The 21,792-nt window shown below is 36.1% G+C and overlaps 1 protein-coding gene across 5 annotated transcripts in view; it reads right to left on the reverse strand.

Moving 5' to 3' along the window:
• The window catches only part of KCNQ1 (potassium voltage-gated channel subfamily Q member 1), a 362,029-nt gene that overhangs the window by 242,171 nt on the left and 98,066 nt on the right, over positions 1 to 21,792 (reverse strand). For 3 of the 5 annotated variants that reach the window (XM_054068731.1, XM_054068734.1, XM_054068733.1), the window contains 7 exons: positions 13,077 to 13,187; positions 10,487 to 10,582; positions 8,031 to 8,153; positions 6,873 to 7,014; positions 5,684 to 5,710; positions 3,490 to 3,555; positions 171 to 291 (listed from right to left, as the gene is read on the reverse strand). In XM_054068731.1, coding sequence (XP_053924706.1) covers positions 171 to 291; positions 3,490 to 3,555; positions 5,684 to 5,710; positions 6,873 to 7,014; positions 8,031 to 8,153; positions 10,487 to 10,582; positions 13,077 to 13,187 — 686 coding nt within the window. The remainder of the gene's footprint in view (positions 1 to 170; positions 292 to 3,489; positions 3,556 to 5,683; positions 5,711 to 6,872; positions 7,015 to 8,030; positions 8,154 to 10,486; positions 10,583 to 13,076; positions 13,188 to 21,792) is intronic. The other 2 variants (XM_054068732.1, XM_009571924.2) reach the window with 2 other exon arrangements.

The raw sequence follows: 21,792 nt of genomic DNA on the forward strand, positions 1-21,792 counted from the left end.
TCAACATGAAGATTTACTGGCACTTAGAGGAGTATACACGAACTTCAAGGTAAAAGAGTTTGACACAAATATCTGAGATAGCCTTATCAGCTCCATATTTCAGCTCCTCCCACCTGAACTGGCTTCTCTTGTCTAAGTCAACTAATGCACAATCAATAGCCTTGACTTACTGTGAGATGTGAGTTATTGGGGTCAACAGTGTCTCACCCTCCAGGTCAAGCTCATCGGCAAAGCTGTTGGTCCTGATGAAGGGTCCTGTGTTCACATCTAAAAATGCTGGACTTTTTTTCACTGTGAAGAAACATGCAGAGAACAGTTAAAGCAATAGAATTCAGCTTTTTCAAGAAAGGTCTACCACTCATTTTTATCTCTAAAATACTGTTCATTTTAACAGAAAATTGCAAACAGAAGTTACTACAAAAAATTTCATATACTCATGAAAATCAAAACTTTAACTCTTCATATACCCAAAGAATTTCAACTTCTGCTGAAGACTTCGAACTACCATTATGTTTTTTGTTCATACTCCTGATACACTAGCATGTACAGTATTTACATCAAACCATTTTCATGCACTAGAAAACTCATTGTACAGTAAATACTCAGCCATACCATGGACCACTGCTCTACAGCAACAGTGCATAAGTGCAATTCAATGACAAGTTCACTTCCTTTTTATATCAACTCTACTTCATGTTTCAGTTTACAATACCTGTTTCTAATGTGTACTGTGACTAAGGGCAAGAAACCAGGCCTACATCAACAAAGAAACCTAGGCATTTTCACAGCGGGCAGTCAGCTTCTGTCCCACACTGTCTGAGCTTGTCTAATGGTTCCCAATCTTTATCACACATAATGATGCCTTATCTTTGAGCCTAGACATGAGGCATATGGCAAGAAGTTCAGTTCATCCAAGGTAAGGTCCTTAGTGGGAAGGCCGTTTCCTAAAACTTCAGATATTGAAAGTTTTTATTGGCTAAGTTACTTGTATACAACTCTTCCACACATCCAAGAAATTAGACAGAGTATTATAGATTTCATTTTTAAACTTAGGCTCCTAAATTCTGCCAGACTAACATTAAGAGCCTTAAGTGCTTTTTTTCAGCACGGTCCTAACATTTATTAAAGAAGCCACAAAATTTGCATATGAACAAAATCATTATTGTATTTACACAGAACTGTACATGAATTTTATAGCAAATAAAACCAGCAAGTAAAGTTCCTTAGAAATCATAGGTAGCTCGTGACAACTGGAGAAATCATCTGTGCAACAGGCTGGATCATTCAATGAAATAATTAAAAAGTTGTAATTTATGACGTCTCTACTGTATCACAGAAAATACTTTGTAATATAACAGTACATAATGTTCTGCAAAAAACCCATGAAAGCTAAAGAGATACAGCAGAAATTACTAACTTAAAAGTAGCTAAATTTAATGAGACGAGAGGTAGGGACATCAGGAGACAATTTGCTTTTCTAAATGCAATTATTTTACTCGAGTGAATATCTTCATATGGCAGAAATGGATTCGAACTTCTACAAATAATCAGAAGATAAAATGTTATTATATCATCAGGCATATGGTGATTCAAAACTACAATGTGAAAGTCTGCTCACCAATAATTGTAATAGGAGAGGAAGACCTCTGAAATAACAGAGAAAAAGAAAAAAAGACACAACTACTAGGAGATAAAATTAAATTTTAAAGACAAATAAAAGCATGACCACTTCCAGCATTTAAAAATTAAGCTTTAGCAAAACTTAGCTTCCTATTTTTGGTTTTATCATGTTATTTAATTACTTTGCTGTAGCCATCATCCAAAATAGTGGCTGTGAAACAAGCAAAATAATTCCAGATTCAGATATGCAGCAAAATGTCCTTAAAGCTGACTCATTTTGGCTTTCACTAAAGTGATTTTCATTGTTTTAATTTATAATAGGTACAAATGAAACTTTCATGTTTTCTAGGAAAGGACTCGGAGCCTTTTTAGCTTTCCTGATGACAAGTGATAAAACTGTTGAACCTAAAACCATGTAAAGAGAGATACAAAACAACACGGTACAAAAGTGGATTTGCAGAAACAGCTGTTCTTGGATCATTCAGTCATTGCTTTTCAGTTTCATGGGAGGGGAGAGAAGGAATGGCACAATGTTTTCATTGTGGCACTGTACTTCAGTGTTATCTGACTGTACTTCAGTCTATTTGAAAGTACTATTATCTGAGAATGCAGAGATGAAGACCTGCTTAATATGCAAACATGGTATCTTCCTCCCTCTTTTTATTTTAAGATCAGTCTGTTCTAGTGACTGGTGCAGCCCTCTGCTCTTCCTGCTTCTGTCCTTAAATGTATGTTGCTGCTTACAACATGAAGGAGGAACCACTTGAAAACACTGTCATGCAACTTGCTTGCACAGAGAGAGAGATGGGGGTACCAAGGGAAGAACATGGTATTAAAGAAAGCTGCCCTGCCACAAAATGCCTTACAAGTCTCAAGCAGAGCACCAGGGAGCTTGCACTGTCACGGCACATGTTTTATTTATAAAAATAAATTCATAGCCATTTTGCTTCACAGGAGAGTTTCTCAAAATGCAGTGCTAAAAAAAAAGTATGTTAAAAAAGATGCTAAATTTCTAAATAAGCAGGTTAAAGGAAAAAAAAGGAAGCTTATTTTCAATGGATGACAATGAGCGGAAATAAACAGGAAACAGATGTAGCAGGGGATATTTACTGTAGTTCGGGGTCTCCAAGCTCTAATTTCTCTATTTTTGATGGGCAGCAACAGCAGCAACTAGGATAATAGGCATGACTATCCAGCTGATAATGCTGAGCCAAGTACTACTTTGAAATGGCAGAAAATACACTCAACAATAGGAGAACAGAAATTCTGAACTTTCTGAAAACATTCAGGGTCAGGTCAGACAGGGCTCTGAGCAACCTGCTCTGGTTGAAGATGTCTCTGCTTATTGCAGGGGGGTTGGATTAGATGGCCTTTAAAGTTCCCTTCCAATCAAAACTACTCTATGAACTATCAATCAAAGATTACCACCTCAGTAACAAGAAATTACTGATGGGTTTTCTATATTACCAACATAACAATTTTATATACAATATGACATGTATGCAGATGTTTTTCTGGTAGTAGAGTATTTGGCTAGCAAGACAGAAAACAGTTTATACTTCCTCTTTTGCAAGCACAGACAAAAAAATTTGAAACACATTAAAGCATTTTGCATGGAAAATCTGAGTTTTAAATAATGCAATTAGAAAATACCTCTGCTCTGCGGCAAATTTCTTTTTTAATTTAAACATTTGCAATTTACAACCTGAAAAACTTTCCAAACTCAAAACTCTATTGACATACCCCTGCTTTCTTTAAAAATCAGCACTATAATTTTCTGCACTACAACAGGTAACTCCAGAGAGAGAGCATGGCAAAGATTTAGTAATTAATCAAGGTGATAGGACAATGAAATATTATGAGCTTTACCTGGAGAGGAAGGAGCGCTGGAAGACTGCTGCTCCGCAGAAAGGGATGGCCAGGAGCGCTGACAATCTGAGTCAGAGTAAATATGCAAATAAAACACAGACAGATAGGAGAAGGAAAAAGAAGAAATAAAGAAAAAAAAAGAAAAACAAAGAAGAAAAAAGCTCCCAAGAGGCAGCTGAGGCAATGCAGACATACCTAAAATACAGCATGTTGTACCAAGCATCTTTAAACACAAAATAAAATGTCATGTGGAAAAGGGTTTGTATAAAAACCTTCCAGTGTGTATTACATGTTAGCAGAATATTAAAGCACCACAAGGGGAGGCATCATGTCTCCTCAAACCTGTTCCCACTTTGAGGAAAGTAAACTATTTTCACTCTTTCTTCTGTAACTTTGGGGGTTCCTCAAGTGTTTCCCTTTCCAAAGTGACCTTATAAGGGTCAGACCCCCCTTTCTCTGGTTCACGCTGTTCACAGTGTAGCTAGCTCCTGGTCAGATTCCAGTGCTATCCACCCTTATTTGAAGCTGCCTGACTCATCCGATAAAAAGCATTTGAAGTTGCCTACTTCAAGAACTTAACACCAAGTGTCCGCCTCAAGTTGAATTACTTGGGGAAAAATTTCAGGCAAGAAAGAGGAGCCAGTGATGAGAAAGAGACTCAGCAAAACAGTGTTTATGCTATGTTTAGTTCTTGTGAATAGCATTATCCTTTTAATAACTATTTTATTAAGAAATGCCTGTGGACTCACATACTCGGAAAGAGTGATATTTTTCAGAACTGTTGCCTTACTTTTGTGCAGAGAGATAAATTCTCAAAATACAAATTTACTGGAGTTAAAAATCTGAAAAGAAAACCTCATTTTGCAAGTGTACTGTCAGTGCTATGCAAACTCCAGTCACGACCTTTGGGTCTTTGCTTGAGAAAATATCTTTGCTTGGGAAATATCTAGTTGCACATGGATACTGGCAGGGAAGCCAGATAGGGGGGTCCAGGAGTGTGAAGACCTGAATATAAGTGGGCTGCCCAAAGAGAGAACCGGAATTTACTGAAAGCAGCTTATAGATATAAGAGTAGAGGCTTTCTGAGGACCAAATTAAAGCTGAATGAGCATCCTTTATTCTTGTACTTCCCAATTTCTTGTTTCTGTGGTTTTGACTTGGCACCTTCATTTTTCTGTTTAGGTAATCTTACACACACCAAGTACAAACACACTCTCTTCTCTTTATTTCTTTGAGTCACTGTGAGAACAGTGTTAGGTAACCTCCCAGGTCCACTGATCTCACAATGCCTGCCTAGGAAACAGAAACTGAACATGTGGTGGCTGTCAAAGCTCCTCTGATATTTCCCCAAGACAAAGGAATTTCTTGTTCATATAAAACAGGTGACTTCATGGCTCTTGCTGCTCTCCTGAGCTTCTTCCACCATGGTCACCATCAGTGGAGATGTACCAATTAGAATACAGGATAAAAATGAAAATCAGAAAAAGGGCAAATCAAGGAGTGGTCAGGGGAAGTCAAGGAGATTGTTTTCTCCTATTTTATCCCCTTAATTGCACCTGTGTTCCACCTACTTTCAGAGGAGAAAACGAACCTTGTATTTTCAGACCATTTAATCTGACCCTGAGCATCTTTGCACTCAATTACTGAAAAGAAGCCTCTATTGTCTTTAGTAGTTTACAGGTCGCTCACAGCACTCTCACTAAAATAGAGGTCTTTTGCCAGACCTAGCCCTAATCCTAGAGTCTTTGGGGAACAATTTACACAATTTACGGGTCCCCATCTGTTCACAAATATCTACAGAGCATTTTTACAGGAACAGATGCATGTACTTCAGAATGCACAATCTATTTTTAGAAATTAATTTTCAGCTATATGCTCACATAACTTAAGTACTGGATGAGTTATAATTTATTTCTATGTAAATTATCTTTTTCTACTGGTTATATGTACCTGAGCAATTTTTCTCAATTATGAAAAAAAAACCAGAGATCATGAGTGCTCACTTTTCTCTTTGTAATTAACTATGGGTGCAACTGTGATTACAAGAGTGACAATGTACATTTTTGTTTGTCTAGATCTTCTTGGCTGCAAAAGATTTCTTAGAAACTATATGGCACTAGACACACATGAAAAGCACTGCAAACATCACATTGTCATAAGCTGGCATGCCATAAAATTAGTTTCCTCAACTTACCAAGCAATTTTAACACTCCTGTTTGTTCTGTATACTTGAAACAGTTTAGAGAGAGCAGAACACAGATAAAAAAGAAAAAAAGTTAAGTGTCAGAAGAAATTAGAGAAAACCCTTTTATTGAGAGCTATAGAGCTGATTGTTGAAGTGGCAGTATTAGGCTGTCTGCAAATCATATTCTTGAATCAACTTAAAAACTTAGTGATAAAAGATGGGACTTTACAAATTTAAGTATTTGTACAGATCATTCATTGGATTGTTTTGAAGAAAGGTATCTGTACTTAAAGCCTGAGACACGGATTAAACTTAATACTTGTTCACTTTTTAATAGCTATGCAATTTCTACCACCAGATGCAATTTGCACTCATTCCTTAACAGCGGCCAAGAAACAAGTGGAAGAGCATAGACGGTACAGAACAAGACACAAAGAAATGTAGCAAAAAATTACACGGAAGGTGAGGCTTTCTGCTTGAATTACCTGATGCCAACCCACATCAGGTCAGACAGATTTTTGAGGAGGGAAAAGATGAATACATATGGTTAATCAATAAAGCACACTTTAAAAATTAAACCTCATTCCTGCTAACAAAATTTGAGCAATACACATTAAAAACATCTAATAAAGGCACATTTGTAAAAAAGCCACATTTTAAATTCTGAGTTATTTTGGACATTCGTTACAGCTAAAGCATATTAATCATGAGGTGATCAGTTTGTTCTTCTTTTTCTTCATATTGTACCATTTTATACAGTGACAGTCAATACAGATGAGTCTACATTTATCTTAAGTACTTCTGCTTTCAAAATTTGATTCACAGCCTACTCCACTGAGCAGACAGCAGGAGCATGTGATTGTTTCATGTAGCAGTCTATGTTCAGTGCAGACAAGACTTGTCAATCCATTTTGGTTGAGGTACAAACAGAACAGTAAAATAAGTTAGGTAAATTTCATGTGGAAAAGCTGACAGTAGCTCTTCTGACAGGCAGAAATTACAAATAGTCTCATGCTCATTAATGAAATCTCAGCCAAACAACCCAGCAACCAAAGGCAAAAAGCAAAGTATTTTTGCTTTAGAATGACAAGATCTTGTTTTGTTCTAATCTTCTCTTACAGATACTAAAGAGGACCTGGGTGTAAATCACTAATAGAAGCCATTAAGGTTACTGTCATTTTATAGTGGAATTTCTTACCAGAATTTTCATATGGTTCAAAACTGAAATCAGGTTTCCTGTCCTCTATCACGTGATCGTAAGTGATGTGTGGAACAGTTAATACCCTATCTGGAGAAGTAGGCCCATTGTCCTTGTCTAACTTAAATTTCTTCTTTTTAACCTAAAAAAAAAACCAAAACCCACATAAAGTTACTCAAATAGAGCCATATTTAGTTGTTTCTTTAGTAACGTCATCAATAATAATGCAATCCCCAATGCGCTATAATGAGTCAAAAAAGCCCCTGACCGATTACATTTTCACGATGCTACTTCTCAGTAAAAAAGCCCCTCATGTCATCAAACCTGGCTAATTACCAGAATTCTGCACATCGTCATCAGCAAATCCCTTGCCTGCAGTAAAAAAATCTGCTAGCTCTGTAACAGTTTATATAAAACAAACTATTCTAGAACATCTTTACCGTTTTATTGATGGAATAAATCATACCTTCAGCAAAAAGCAAACTGATACATTGCTACAGAAATCAGATGAACCTGAGATACTAAAGAAGATTTTTGTACAACATCCTCTCCTTCCAGCTTGAGACTACTGTGCAATACCCTTACAATAGCAAGGATAAAGTATTACATAATCCACAGATTTTGATAAAGGGATTTTTGCTGTTTTTTAACAAAAAATTCTTAACTTATGGGATCAGTTGATATTAAAACACTAGCAGATGTAGGCACAAGATGTCTTCACAATAGAAATTCAGAAAGTCACAAAATCAATAGCTCAGAGAAGCAATGGTTTTGTTGTTTTTTTTCCTTGTTTTAAACAATTATAATTACAAGGTTGGAAACAGTAATTTTCTTTTTTTTTTTTTCCCTTCCTTATTTCTTCTTTGTTCCCAAACAAGAACAGTAAGTTACCAATGGATGTGCCTGAGTTACGTCTTTATTCCTCTTTTCCAAACCCAAAAAGCAATTTAAAAAGCCAAGTTTGAGAACTGAGGCAAATTAAGTTATAGTTTAAAATGCCCGTATACTGAAAATCTCAAAACTGAAAGGAAAATGAAGCTTTGTAACCAAGTAAGAATCTGTAAAAGAAACACAACGAATAGCCTCTAAAGAGTAAACAAATTCAATCTAAGTTAAAATTTTTAAATTACATTAATAGGAAATGTTAATTACTAGTACCATTGCTGATTTCTTTGGTTTTGGACTGGGTGACAGCAAATGATAATTCCTGGTAGGTTTTCTAATGTATATTTTCCATGTAGAAGAGTCAGGGTTTTCTGCTGCATAGCATCTCCACGCAGTCTAGAACAAACATTTCAAGCAACAGAACAATCAATGCAATAGATTTTGCAGCTATCTGTACTACAAAGTAACTTCTAAGTAGCACATCAGTCATTCTTTATTGGATACTATTCTTAAATTTCCCCACTGAAAAAAAAAACTCAGCATGGTTTAGAATCCTTATTTAGTAAATAGAAACACACAGTTTGAACTGGGGAGACCAGAAGGGAAGATCAGGCTTTTCAAGTGCAACTTTTGTACACATTAGCAGCGAACAAATAAAAAGATAGCGTTCTACACTGAACTCAAAAGACTGGGGCTGAATTTGTTGCTCTGCCCCAGTTTCCCTCTCTGACTTTAAGCATTTTGCATTCTGTGTTTCAGTCTCCTACTCAGAAAAAAAAAAAAAAAAAAAAAAAAAAAAAAAAAGCCTCACAAGAGTACTATCAGAAAAAAAAAGCATTTGTGATGTGGTCAGTATAGCTATATGCAGTATAGCTATATTCACACAAAGAAATAAGACTGAGAGCATGAGGGAACAGCACCGAAGATTAACCAAAAGCCAAAACCCCAAACCAATCCTCCCTCCTAACCACCAATGACTGAAGTACTATGTTCTAAGACAAAAAAAAAGAAAGAAAAGCAGGAAACAACATCAACCAGAGACAAAACACTACTGACTTCTGTGTTTAATGTGCAAACATATAATCAGAGCTGATTGCTAATAAGACTTCAAATTAAAAAGGTGGATCCTCACTTACACACTACATGAAAACAGGACACAGATATACCGACGGAATGTAAAGTGGGAAAAGCCAGTAAATACTAGATGAAAGAAACAAAGTCAGGCAGAATGACAGAGGAAATCAGAGAGCAGTTGGAAAGCAAAATATCAAAAAATCACCATGTAATTCCCACCATAGTTAAATACGATACTGGACAAACAACTTGCCTCTAGAAGAAAATAAGACGGAATGCAAGGGAAAAGTATAACTCATTTCAGCTGTTGCCTTGTCTTGTACTTTATTTCATAAACTTCTTGGTTTAAGAATAATCATTTTGTAAGTTATTTGTAGAGCACTTATTAAATTGGGACCTTAGAGGTCTGAGACTATTAGTAAATCATAATTATCACTATTAAGACCAGGTAATCAGCAACTCATTGTCTATCCTCTACTCCTCCTTAAAATTTCAGAGACCCATTTACAATATTCTGAACATGCAATCTCAGTCTTCCCAATAATTTTGGGTTGAGTTCCCAAAAGAATCAGTGGGAACACTAAAAATCTATTCTTTGCAAAACCATACATTTTTCTGACCATGCAATCCAAATGAAATACAGAGTCTGAAGACTTTTGGCTAATCTCTGGCTATAAGCAGAGCTCTAAATTTAAGCCTTTTTTCAAGTTAACTCTGGGACTGTTTAGTTTCAAGCATAAACTTTACAGTTAGCTACTGTTTCCATAAAGAGCTTGACCTGGAAATCCACATTCACTCATGAAGCTAGAGAAATAAGTCATATGAGAACTCAAAAATTATACAGCTTAGGTGTACATTTAGATTTCTTTTAAATTTGATCCTTGGTCTTCTAAAGCTAAATGCAGATGCTGAGTGAGGAAGGAGAAGCTGGAAAAATCTAGAATGAAACAAGATTAATACTCTCCCAGGGTGAAATGATGCTCCACTGAAGTAAAGGATAAAATCTCATTGATCATGCCGACACTGAACCGCAACTGCATTGTTCGCAGAAGGGATCAAAAGTTTTCTGCATGTTACATTACCCTATACGAAAAGTCTGATTTTCAAAATATCAGTGGTTCCCAGCCACCTATCCTCAAGCTGAAAAGTTCAGACAAGGTTTTCCTATTTAACATTCAGACTTCATTCTCCTAAACTTGAGATTTTTAAGAATTTATTTGTCCAAAAGAAAATGAAGCATATCTGACATTTTTTTTTACCAGCAACAACGTATTGTTCAGAAGTATATTTTTACATGGACCTTCCTCTCTGTTTTTCACTATTGCAAGCATAGTATTTCATAATATTTTCTCCTGCTAAATTGTTCAATAACTACAGGATATACTCCAGCTTTGATTTTAACCAGATGAACTAAATAGTTTGCACTAATTTGGGAGTAAAGTGTTCTGCTCATTAGTTTACCTTAAAGGTGGGACTTGCAAAACCTTTTAAAAGACTTGCATCTGTAAACCCTATGCAACCTTTAATGGGAATCAGGCATGGAAATACTGCCAATAGTCTTGAAAAAAAGAAAAAACAACAAAAAACAACAAAAAACAACAAAAAATCTATACATGGAAAGAAATGATAGTATGCAAAATGCAGGAACTCAGTACCTGTATGAGAGAAGCAGCAGCTGGAATTTGACGGTTAAAATGCTTCTGTCTTTGTTTCTGTTGTACCTTCAGGGCAAAGCCTGAGCCAAGAATTCCCTGTGGGAAGGAAAATACAGATCTAATTTTTTTAAGTGGGAAAGAAACCACACGCAAACTTTCCAAATTATTTTGCATTAATGAACTTCTATTCAGCATTACAAAACCCAACTAATTATTTAAAGGAAATTACTTAATACTGTTAAGTTTTTTGTCTCAGTTAATAGTACTTGTTTAAACAAACTGTGAATGCTATCATGCCCTGATCCAAAGCCTATTTAAGTCAACTGGATTCATATGCTAAAGAGTGGGTAGAAATGGTATTACATACCCTCTAAAAGCCTCATAAATGCTTATGCAGGGGAATGACAGAACAGGGAGAAATATTAACCTAATATGCTTAACTTCATTTTTATGAGAAATAAAGCTTTGGCATGGCATGCTTCATGTCACAAGAAAGACCTTTTAACTGTAGTATGGTAATTTGTATTTCCATATGTTAATCCATGCTGGGGGAGGAGGACAAAGAAGAGGAAAGGAATATTACAAAATGGTCAGGACTTCAGTGAGGTCAACACAAAGCCATCTAATCCACTTTCGGGACAAGAGATATGAACTGTGCCACTGGATGGTATAAAATATGAAACAGCTTCTAAAGGTCGTATAACTATTAAGTCCAAAATTAAGTATAGAGCGAGTCATTTCTGTAGCCATTTGCATAGTTATAGACCTACTTAACAGAGGTTTTAGTATCGCAGATACAACTTAGATCTTCTATAAATCAGCTTACATGACTACACTTACTCAAGAAAAGCATAATTTATTTTCTACATATGGTAAGTCAAGGTGTCAGAGCAGCCAGCGATCTTGGCTCAACCTCTAAGAAACATATTAATCATCCAGTGTTTTGAAAGGAAAAGAAAGTTTTGGAAGGAACAGGCCCTCCCTATTACGCTCATTATCAAAGATCAAAGAGTTAACAATGTTCAAACATCACTTATTTGGGAAATGAAGGCTCATTGCTAGATCCAGAACCCATATCAGTTATGTTTAGCCACAACAATTACTTCTGACTGCGATCCCTGCCAGCTCCCCTTATTTAAAACAGCAACAAGGAAGCATGCAATAGTTACTATCAACTATTTACTGCTAGATCTTCAAACTCCACTTTTCTCCCTTGGGCCAACTCATAAGAATAACTTGACTCCATATCAAAACTACACTGATAAAGGGGCGTTTGTTGTTGTTTTACTTCTACAAACGGAACTCTGACAGGTAAACCTAAAATCATTGCTGTGAAGGTAGGGCTGATACATAATTATTTATAAAATATCTTTGCTGGCATTCAAGTCTGAGGAAAAAAACCCCAAATCTTCAGTCAAAGTAGTAGTTTTTTGTATTTTTCTTAAAGATCACTTCATTTACCAGATCCTTCTTGTAAACAAGGAATAAATGTGAAAGTGATTAGAATGAGGAGGAAGGAAGAATATGCTTTAAAGGCAAACTGATGCTGAAGAGTCTAAAGATCTAATGCTAATTACCCTCCTCCGCAAAAGGTTGTCTACCTTTAATACAAGCGACTAATTTTAAAAAGCCACTGGAGTTTTAATAGTTACCATTCCACGTTGTAAAGAATTTTTGTAATGTTACTTGCATAAAAGTATTCTTCTTATCCATTGTGTACTTAATCCCCACCACTTCCCTGACCCACCTACACTAACATCTGCTAACACAACTGCTTGTGTCAGTGAACTGAAAAACTTGCTGAAATATAAACATTTAAGCAGCACATTTCAGGTTGCATATTCTAACAGCACAATTCAGTAACATTTCTAAATTTGTCAAAAAAATACTCTTAACTACCCTTGGCACTGAACATTTTGGGTTTTCAAACCACAATCCAGGTTTTGCTGATTTTAAATTTATCCTTGGTACTCAAATGCCTTGTTTCTTGTTAGAAAGTACTTGGGAACCTGTTTTAAGTGCAGCCAAAGAGCCATAAAACCTCTAAAAGGACAGCCCTAGGTAATTTTTGAAAATGGGACTTTGGCAATGGACAGTTGCTAATTTGGCAAAGAGCTGCATCAAGTTTCCCTGGCTGCTTATTGTCTCTCTGCCAGTGTCACCTTCTCTACAGCTTTGCAGGAAGAAGGACGTGTATGAGAACTCTACTGTTCATCCTGGGCTTAATCAGTTAATTATGAGTGAATGCCTTAAAAAGTCAAAAATCACAAAGTCACAGAGTCTAGAAGTAATCAGCATAAGAAATAGTTTCCTTTATACTTCTGAGATGGGCAGAAAAATTATTTTTATTTATACATTTACTTCTGAAATACATAACAAATCTAGTGTTGTGTACACTAAACACTGCATATTTATTTTTTAGGTACTTATAGAAGCTCTTTTGCTTCTACAAGCCGTATATATTTTAACTACAATACCAAACTTGTATACAAAGCTTTCATAACATCAGTTTAAGTGAAAGGAGTCAACAACAAAAGTTTCCTCTAATAAGTCAACAAGAAATTGCCAGCAAAAGCACAAAATAACGTACCGCAGGCAGTGCAAAAAATGAAATTGCGAATACTGAAAAGCAAGATGCAATGGTCTTTCCTATCCAAGTCTGAGGCACTTTATCTCCGTAGCCAATGGTTGTAACAGTCACCTGCAAAGAGAAATACATAGAGCATTACAGTGCATACTGATATGGCAGTTCTGGGTTGCTGTTCTTTCTTCCTTTTTTTTTTTTTTTATTTTAATGAACCGTTAGTTGTAATCCTAACTCTTCCAACAGCAGTCTGTGTGACAACAATAAAGGTAACTCTCCTCTCCAGGTTTGCTTCTCCATCTAAAATAGATGGGAAAAGGTAGAGGAAATTGAATTACAATTAAATACACGTTTAAAATCTTGTAAAGTAAAACCATTAATTTAAGTCTTTATGGCTTAGGCAACTTTATAGCATATGAAGTTACAGGGATATGGGCTGCCTGCCCATGTCATACACCTTCCTGAGAGGGAGGCTGCCAACAGTTCTGAATCGCCAATTTGCTTTATGGGCAGGGGATGTTTGCTGAGAGTATTATGGGGCTGTTGCATAGAAAGAGTGTATATAAACTGTAACCACAAACTAAGACTGGGGTCAGACAAAGTATTCTAGAGAATAATATTGGTGTAAATAGCAGAAACAGCTGAAAAATTTCCATGCAGCAACAGATCCTGAAAACATAGCCTAATGAATCACTGATTCATATAATACATCAAGAGCAAGAACAGATAATTTAATGCACACATGCAGGAAACATCTGTTAAGTCTGGGTTTCAAAACACTGAAGTAAAGATTACCACCATGGTGATGTAGCATAACAAGGCTTAATGAGTCACTGTTTGCATGAGTTCAAGGAAAGAACGGATTTGTTTGAAGCAGGAGGATACATTTGGCATCTGAGAGCAATTTAAATTCACCTATGTCACAAGCTATTTCTGAATTTGGGAATTAGAGATTTTTTTATCTGTGACTTTGAAGAAGGCTAACCAAATTGGAGCATGGGAAACAACATGAAGCTCTCAAGCAACTGAAGCACACCTCAGTTGCTAGCTGTTTAGATTTTCTTCTGACAGTATGGGTTTCAGCTTCTCAGGACACAGAGGATACTAGTCCCTGACAAAAACATACACAGGCTACTCCCATTTTACCCTGAAGGTGCTCCTAGTTCACCTGTCTGCTGTAATGCATTACACAGCAACTGCAGAAACACGGGCGATGCCCAGGTCAGCATCTCTAGGGGAGGACAGAATGGAAAGGCAGATTTATAGAGGCAAGATATTTGCTAAGGGGGTGAAATGATGGAGAACCTGGGTCTGTTAAATCAAAGATCACGATAAATGCTTCAGAGAAGTCTGGCTGTTCACCACTATAATAACTGTCCATTCATACTAGGTGAGACATCAAAGGGGGATCTTATAGATCTAAGTTCCAACCTGAGAATCACCTCAGATAACACACAAAGTAAGCCAACCACACTCCAGCTGTCCAACATCTAAGAAACATCATCATGTCTCTGTTAAACACTGACAGAGGGACAGATACAGCCACTTGAGGTAGTATTGTCACAAGTTTGTTTCAAGTTGCTGATACATTCAAGTATTAGCACTTCATTTTTTAATACAAGTTTTTTAAAATGTGGTTTATTTCCTAAACTCTTTTGAATCATACTGAAGTATTTTAAGAATTACTAAGGTAAGTATCCAAGTACCTTTGCCTGTATTCCTGAAATTGTTGAAATACCACTTTATAATTCAGGGCCTGATAGAAAAACGAAGGGATGACATTATCTGCTTACCCACATAAGGTCAGTTTAAAAATAAATAAATAAATTTTTAAATACTAAATTCTAAGTACAACTTCCTGTTCAAAAATATGGTATAGAAAAGGAAATATAATTATGACTAAAGTGATGGCTTCCTACTCCCTCTTACGTAAAAGATTGAGATAAGATAGTGGTTTATTTCTCAGTTTTCAAAAAGATTTATAAACTCTTGTCATTGAAAAGTTTTATGAACTCTGCTACAGTCCCTTCTGAATCGGTCTATACGAAGTACCAGAGACACTGACGTATCTTCTGTGTTGTTTGTTTAGGAGGGCTTTTAAAAAAATGAAAAAATAAAACCCACAACATTTTGGGAATTGAATTGATTTGAGTTGCAAATCAAAGTATGCCTTAACATTTTTCTCTGCCCTCACAACTGTAATCCATCTACAAACTCATTGTATTCCAAAAGTACATTTTTTTTCCTCAAGATATATCCTGTTGAAATACTACATGCCAAGTTTCTGCCCTAATTGAATTTTTACAGATTATAACTCTCTAAAGAGTACAATACTAATTTTACAGTTGTAAAATAGGATCTTATAATGGAAATACTGACTCAACTTCTACTCTAGCATAGTAAACACATCAGTATAATGATATTAAATTGATACAAGAGATCACACATTAAATTTTCATTGAAAATCAGCATGTAAAACTAGTTGTTTTAATTAGGAACAAAATCATATTCATCCATTGACTATTTCAGAGCTTTGATCTGATGTACACCACCACAGGGTTTGGTAATAAGACTAATCCTGTTCCTATTAAATATACATCAATAGTCTGAAGGAGGAAATACGAAGCAAAAATCCACCAGCAAGAAGAAATAGTAGTGTTTGTCAGCATTGAATAGGGAAGGGATCCTATTCAAGGCTTTCAGGCTAACGTGAGCACAGAAAATTATTCAGGTGAGTAACAATGCTCTGTTGATGAAATCCTTGCTGTGTGCCTTGCAAAAATTTGGATAATTAAACAGCTACAAAATATTATACAAGAACACATGATTCAGAGATATTAAAAAGGCAAACACAAGCTAAAAGATTAAAAAAGCCAAGCACTAAAGCAAATAAGGGAAAGCCAGCTTATAGAAAATATCTTAACTACCTTGTTTCTGAATTTGCAGCACTGCAACTGCAAAATCAGTTGCAGTAGGTATTGGTTTTGCACACCAAATACTACTCAGAATCTTCTGACCCACTCACAACATCTGTCTTGATTAAATCAAGTAAGAACAACATCCAGCAATATACTAGAAACATCTACCAGCTGCCTGATTTCTCTGCAATTGAAGGATAATAAATTGCAAAGTAGTTTGAACACTCTCCTGAACACATTACAAGCCTTTCTACTGCTTGACATCTTATTCACTCAACTGCATGCATGCAAGTTGAATATAAAGTAGAATCTTTCTAAGTTGCAGAAACCCACACAGCATAAGTGCAAACAGACTAGACACTCATGCTTTTATTTTACTGTGAAGAATGCAATACGAATAAAGTTAAAAAACCCTCTACTGATCTTTCAATATTCTGAATTCTTTTCCAAATGACAGTATTTTTATTCCTTGTGCATATATTAGCAATAAGAACTGATTCACACAAAAACTTCACTTTCTGCTGCCAATCATTTCTATGTACGTGGTAGCACTCTGAGAAGACTCAAGACACATCTTTCAGATGAGCAAGTTAAGAGACTGTATTCTACAGGACACAAATGTTTTGAAACATTAAAATTGCCATCCAAAACCAAAGAAAGGACTTCCTGGTCACTAATATAACAAACATTTAAAGGTAATGCTGCATTCTTCTCAAAACTTTGAAGATGTTTTCATACAGTTATCATTGCAGGCTCACACCACCATTCTTGATGTAGTTGAAGCACATAACTGGGACACAACTGTATCTGAAGGACACTGAAAGAATTCTAATAACTTAGGATATGAAACTTCATTTTTTGGAAGTTTAGTGCATGTTTTCTAGCCAGTGTTTCTCTCTAGAAGTGATAACACAGGGAATTCGTATGCAGAAAGGTCATTATTTATACTTATTCCTACAGAAATCAAGGGCATCCTTAAGCTAGTGGAATTCCCTAAGTGAGAGGCAAAAAGGGGTCACACCTGCAGGGAGGAGCAGACATGACAGGTGACCCAAAACTCACCAGAGTATTCCATTCCATATATGTTGTTCTCTGCACAAAACTGAGGGATCATGAGAGTCAAGAGCTCCTCTTTGATGGCTGGTGACCAATACAGATCTATTCTGCCTTTTCGCCCTGATCCCAGATGGCCCTCCGGCTGCTGAGTCCAGTCTGGAACTTTTTTCCAGTGTCTGTTCTGCATTATCAAAGTAGTCATTAAAGGGGGAGGCGCAATTTTGTATATTTACGCATATTTTGTTATTTTTATAGTAGTAGTATTTTCCTTCTTATTATCATTGCTTTGTTAAAGCTGTTTTATTTTCCAAATCACAAGTCTTTTTCTCCCATTTACCTTTCCCTGGCGAGGGCGGTGCTGGTGGTGGTACAAAACTGCTCACATTTAGCTGTCAATCAAGCTGGGCTGGGGCCAAACCACGACACTAGTCATCATCCTTGGATCTTAGTTTAATACCTCCCCAAGGTGTCATTTTCAGCCATCAATGAGTTTCAACAAAATTACTGGCCATTCTAAAACTCCTAGTCAAATAGTCGCCCAAACTAAACATCTCTATTTGTAAGATCTCAGAGATAAAACTACAGGAGTCTTAAAGAACAACTGATGAAAATTAGGTTGGAGCGCCATGCTCATCTAAATTTGCAAAGTATGTTCCATACAATGAAAAAAGGGACTACAGTAGCTTTCACCAAGTCAGTAAGAATACAAGGGTTTAAAGGATTTTTCTGGTTGCTATTCCTAGTTTCTGGTCAGTTCAAGTCAGCCACACTATGTCATCTCATTCACTGTCTCTTGATAATGCAACTCCATCTGAAAATGAATCAGCCTTCCCCTCACCGTTTCTGTCAGGACATTATTCCAGAACTCATGAACCCAGAACCAGACAATCCTGTAGGCTCCTGGTCTTCATTTCTGATAGATCAGTTCCTGGCCTTGTTATTCTGTTCTGTCACTTCATGGTCTCCGTTTATCCCCCTCCCCTCTTCTATTGCCTGACTCCTGCAGTGCGCACATCTGCAGCACAGTACGCTTTCAAGGCTGCTGAATCCCGTTTCTCCCTCTGTTTAGCCTTACAAATAAAAGCTGGTTTTACTCGCTGTTGTAAAATAGCCTATTCATTCCTTGGACCATCCTAGTAGTGGTTCTCAAGGATGACAAGATACAGGACATAAACTCTCATAAAAATAGGAGAATTATTCACTATTAGTGAATCACACAGAATCACAGAATCACAGAATCACAGGGTTGGAAAGGACCCATTGGATCATCGAGTCCAACCATTCCTAACACTCCCTAAACCATGTCCCTCAGCACTTCATCCACCCATTCCTTAAACACCTCCAGGGAAGGTGACTCGACCACCTCCCTGGGCAGCCTGTTCCAGTACCCAATGACTCTTACTGTGAAGAATTTTTTTCTGATATAGAAGATAAAGGCAAAGTGTTGCATCTGAGGTTTGGGGTTTTTTTTTTCCCTTCATCCTACAAAGATATAAAGGTAACTAAATTAGGAAAACACAGTCCAGTGAAAAGACTTAAAACTTCTCAGGAAGATGGCTATTCAATCTTTTTTTTTTTTCATTTGATCATTATTATGATCATTTTTAATTACAGTAATCAAACAGTTTTATATCTGAACTCAGTAGTAATAATATACATGGACACAAGCAATAAAGCTCATAGGAGATCCAGCAGCTTTGTACGCTCACCTGATAATTAATCCACCATCGGTTGTTTAGATTTTATAGTACAGTGATCTCCACATTCTTTGGGAGGCTGCAGGCTGCCAGCCCATCTCTGCTTACCAATCAGATGAATGGGAAACAGAGAGAGGTCTGCTGGCCACCATCAGCCACACTGCTGGCAAAGTTAACAGCCAGCTCTGCTTACTGGACTTGATCTGACCAGCACTGAACTCAAGATCATATAGATCATAATCTACAGCAGAGGAGCTTCTCTTATCAAGACCTTCCTCGACAGACCACTTCTGTACAAAAAAAAGCAGCCAATTTAAGTAGCACCCCCTATCCCTCAGTGTGATATTGAAGTGATGGGGAAAGTTATTAACACATGCAGATATTTTGACTACAATTTCTGAATTGTTTGTGGAAGTTCTGCAGCTATTTATTTTCCATTCAATATTAGTACTATATTAGACCTCATGAAACATAGCAATTATACTGAAAAGTATTATCTAAATAAAACAAGACTAAAAAAGAACGCTTAAGCATATATAAGGTAGCTAAATATTTTAGGAAGGATGTTTTAAAACATGTTCCTATGAGAATAATTCCAGCCATACGACAGAGGAAAATCAGAACAAAGTTAGCTTCAGCCCCCTACAGACCCATTTCAACAGGAGGACAATTTGTGCTAATTATTGCCATTTAAATGAAAGCTAAATTCCTTAATTATAATTATTTTGTTTAGATCTTGACACAGAAAGTTATTTATATTTTGAAACACTTTCTTTTCATCAAATGGAAAACAACTGTTGAAAATTTCTGGATTCTTTTAGGTATAATTCTTGTCCTGGCTCCCTGATACCTTTTGACAGAGCTTTAAAGATTCGGGAATTAAGAGAACAAATCCCAGGAGACTTTTGTATGTGTAAGAATATCTACATCTGAACTTTGTAAAAGAAATTCAGAAGGTTTCTCTACCCCACAGATCCTCATTAAAGAATAAAATGTACTTGGAACTGCTCATGGAGTTAAAGGTCAGAGATGAGGAGGCAGTTGCAAGATGCAGAGGTTGCATGCAAAAAGCATTTAAAAATACTAACACTTCCATCTTCCAAACTCCACTCCAAAAATTCTTAAAATAACCGATTCCCCCTCCCCAAGAAAAACGTTTCATCCCAAAACTTGGTGGGGGGGAAGACAAAAACGAGGGTTATAATAGGCCTATAGTTGGTATTCTTGACTTGTAAACCACAAAGACCAAAAATGAAGTATTGCCTTTTGTCTAATATTGAAGTCAGGGTACAATCCTCAGCAGTTTTTTTAATTTAGAAGGATGGAAAAAAGGGTTCCGAATAATAGGAGATTCCCTTTATGTAGTAATTTTTCAGTATTTATAGTCAACTATTTATAAATTACATCAGATCTGTTCTAATTTAGCAAAAGTTCTATGCACGTGTAGTTTCAAGTGCTATTACCTGCAACCTTTCAGTAAAGCTTTCCCACAGTTTTGATTTTCAATTTATATTAAGCACATATTGATAGACTTTGGTAAATAGGAATATGGTTTTATGTACACTTAAAAGTAAGAAAACCAATCAATGCTTTGCTGAATTTCAGTTTTGGTGAGAAAGCACATATTGATGAATGAAAGGAACAAGAAACTCTTTACTAAAGCTGGTACTTGCAGACAATTGTTCAATCCAATTCAAAACAATTCAAAGGAACGGATGCAGTGTAATATCCATGCATGGCTATATTCAATTTTTGCTCGTGGCAAATAGTATTGATGATCAAAGAGACTGTTAGCACAATCTAGATGTTTTTTCTGAAGGTTGTTTTTTCAGATGTGAGGTTGGAAACTGAGTGTCATTCAGCAGATATCGAAAGGAGAGGTCCTCTCAGTGTGCCCCAGGCATGACTAAATTTAATGCTTCTGGTAAGGAGAACAAAAAAAAAGAAATACGAAACAAAAAAACCAGACAAAAAATCCACCAGAGATAGTGACCCATCAACGTCCCCTGAAGGTGGTCATCTTTAATAGATTTAGTGAGAATATTTAGCATCTTTTTTTTTTTTTTTAAATTCTTTGTTTTATTTTCCAGAATACCTACTGGGTCTTTCAGATCATCAGTCTGGACATAAATGATAACACAAATAGACTAATTTTAAATATTTGCACTAGGAGCTAAAAGATGCATCACGTTACTTATATTTTACTTGCAAATATTAAATTTGTCTTTAGAAAGACATACAGATATGCAGTCATTGCAGAACTAGTTATACAACATGAAATGCATTCAAAACCAGCAATAATACAGACAAATCTTTGCTCTATGTCTCAAGGTAACCTTAAGGTTTCTTTAAGAAGCCCATAAACTGGAATGGCCAGTAGCAAAAGCCCAGAGTTCTCAAGGAAATTCAAATAAAGCCCAGGATCCCAATCTACATATGGAAATGGAAAAGCAATATAGATTTATAAATAACAACAATGACAATGAAGAACATTTTATTAAAAGTTATGCACCCTATGGGTATGTCTCTATAGTCAGCAAAGCACAGTAATATAAAAGCATCCAATTCCAGATGCAGTTTAGTTGTGGTAACACAGACCTTTTACATGGTTTACTTTATGCTATGTAATGTATTCTATTGCCGCTACCCAAAGAACTTGTTTAGCAGTGTAGACATGCTGAGATATTACAGCATCAAAACACCAGAAATGGATGGACCTGAATCCATCTCAGTTTTGCTTTGCTAAATGCTTTTAGCAGTGAGCAGAAGTATAGAATCCACGTTTAAAGCAGAACAAGGACACTAAATTATATTTTTGATATTGAAGAAATTACCTTATGGTTTTGTTGAAGGCAGTCTTATACTTCAAGTGGCATGCTACAACATAATATACTATTCTTTCGCCATCACAATTTCTAATAATTAAATTTATTGATTAAATAATTTTATTCTAATCAGAAATACAAAATAACTGGCATATCTATTAACTGAGCAATAATTCCCTGAAAGGAGAATATTTCAATATCCTGACAGATTGTTTTGCTTCTATGG

This window comes from Cuculus canorus, chromosome 5 (assembly GCF_017976375.1).
Source record: "Cuculus canorus isolate bCucCan1 chromosome 5, bCucCan1.pri, whole genome shotgun sequence".
Classification (NCBI taxonomy): domain Eukaryota; kingdom Metazoa; phylum Chordata; class Aves; order Cuculiformes; family Cuculidae; genus Cuculus; species Cuculus canorus.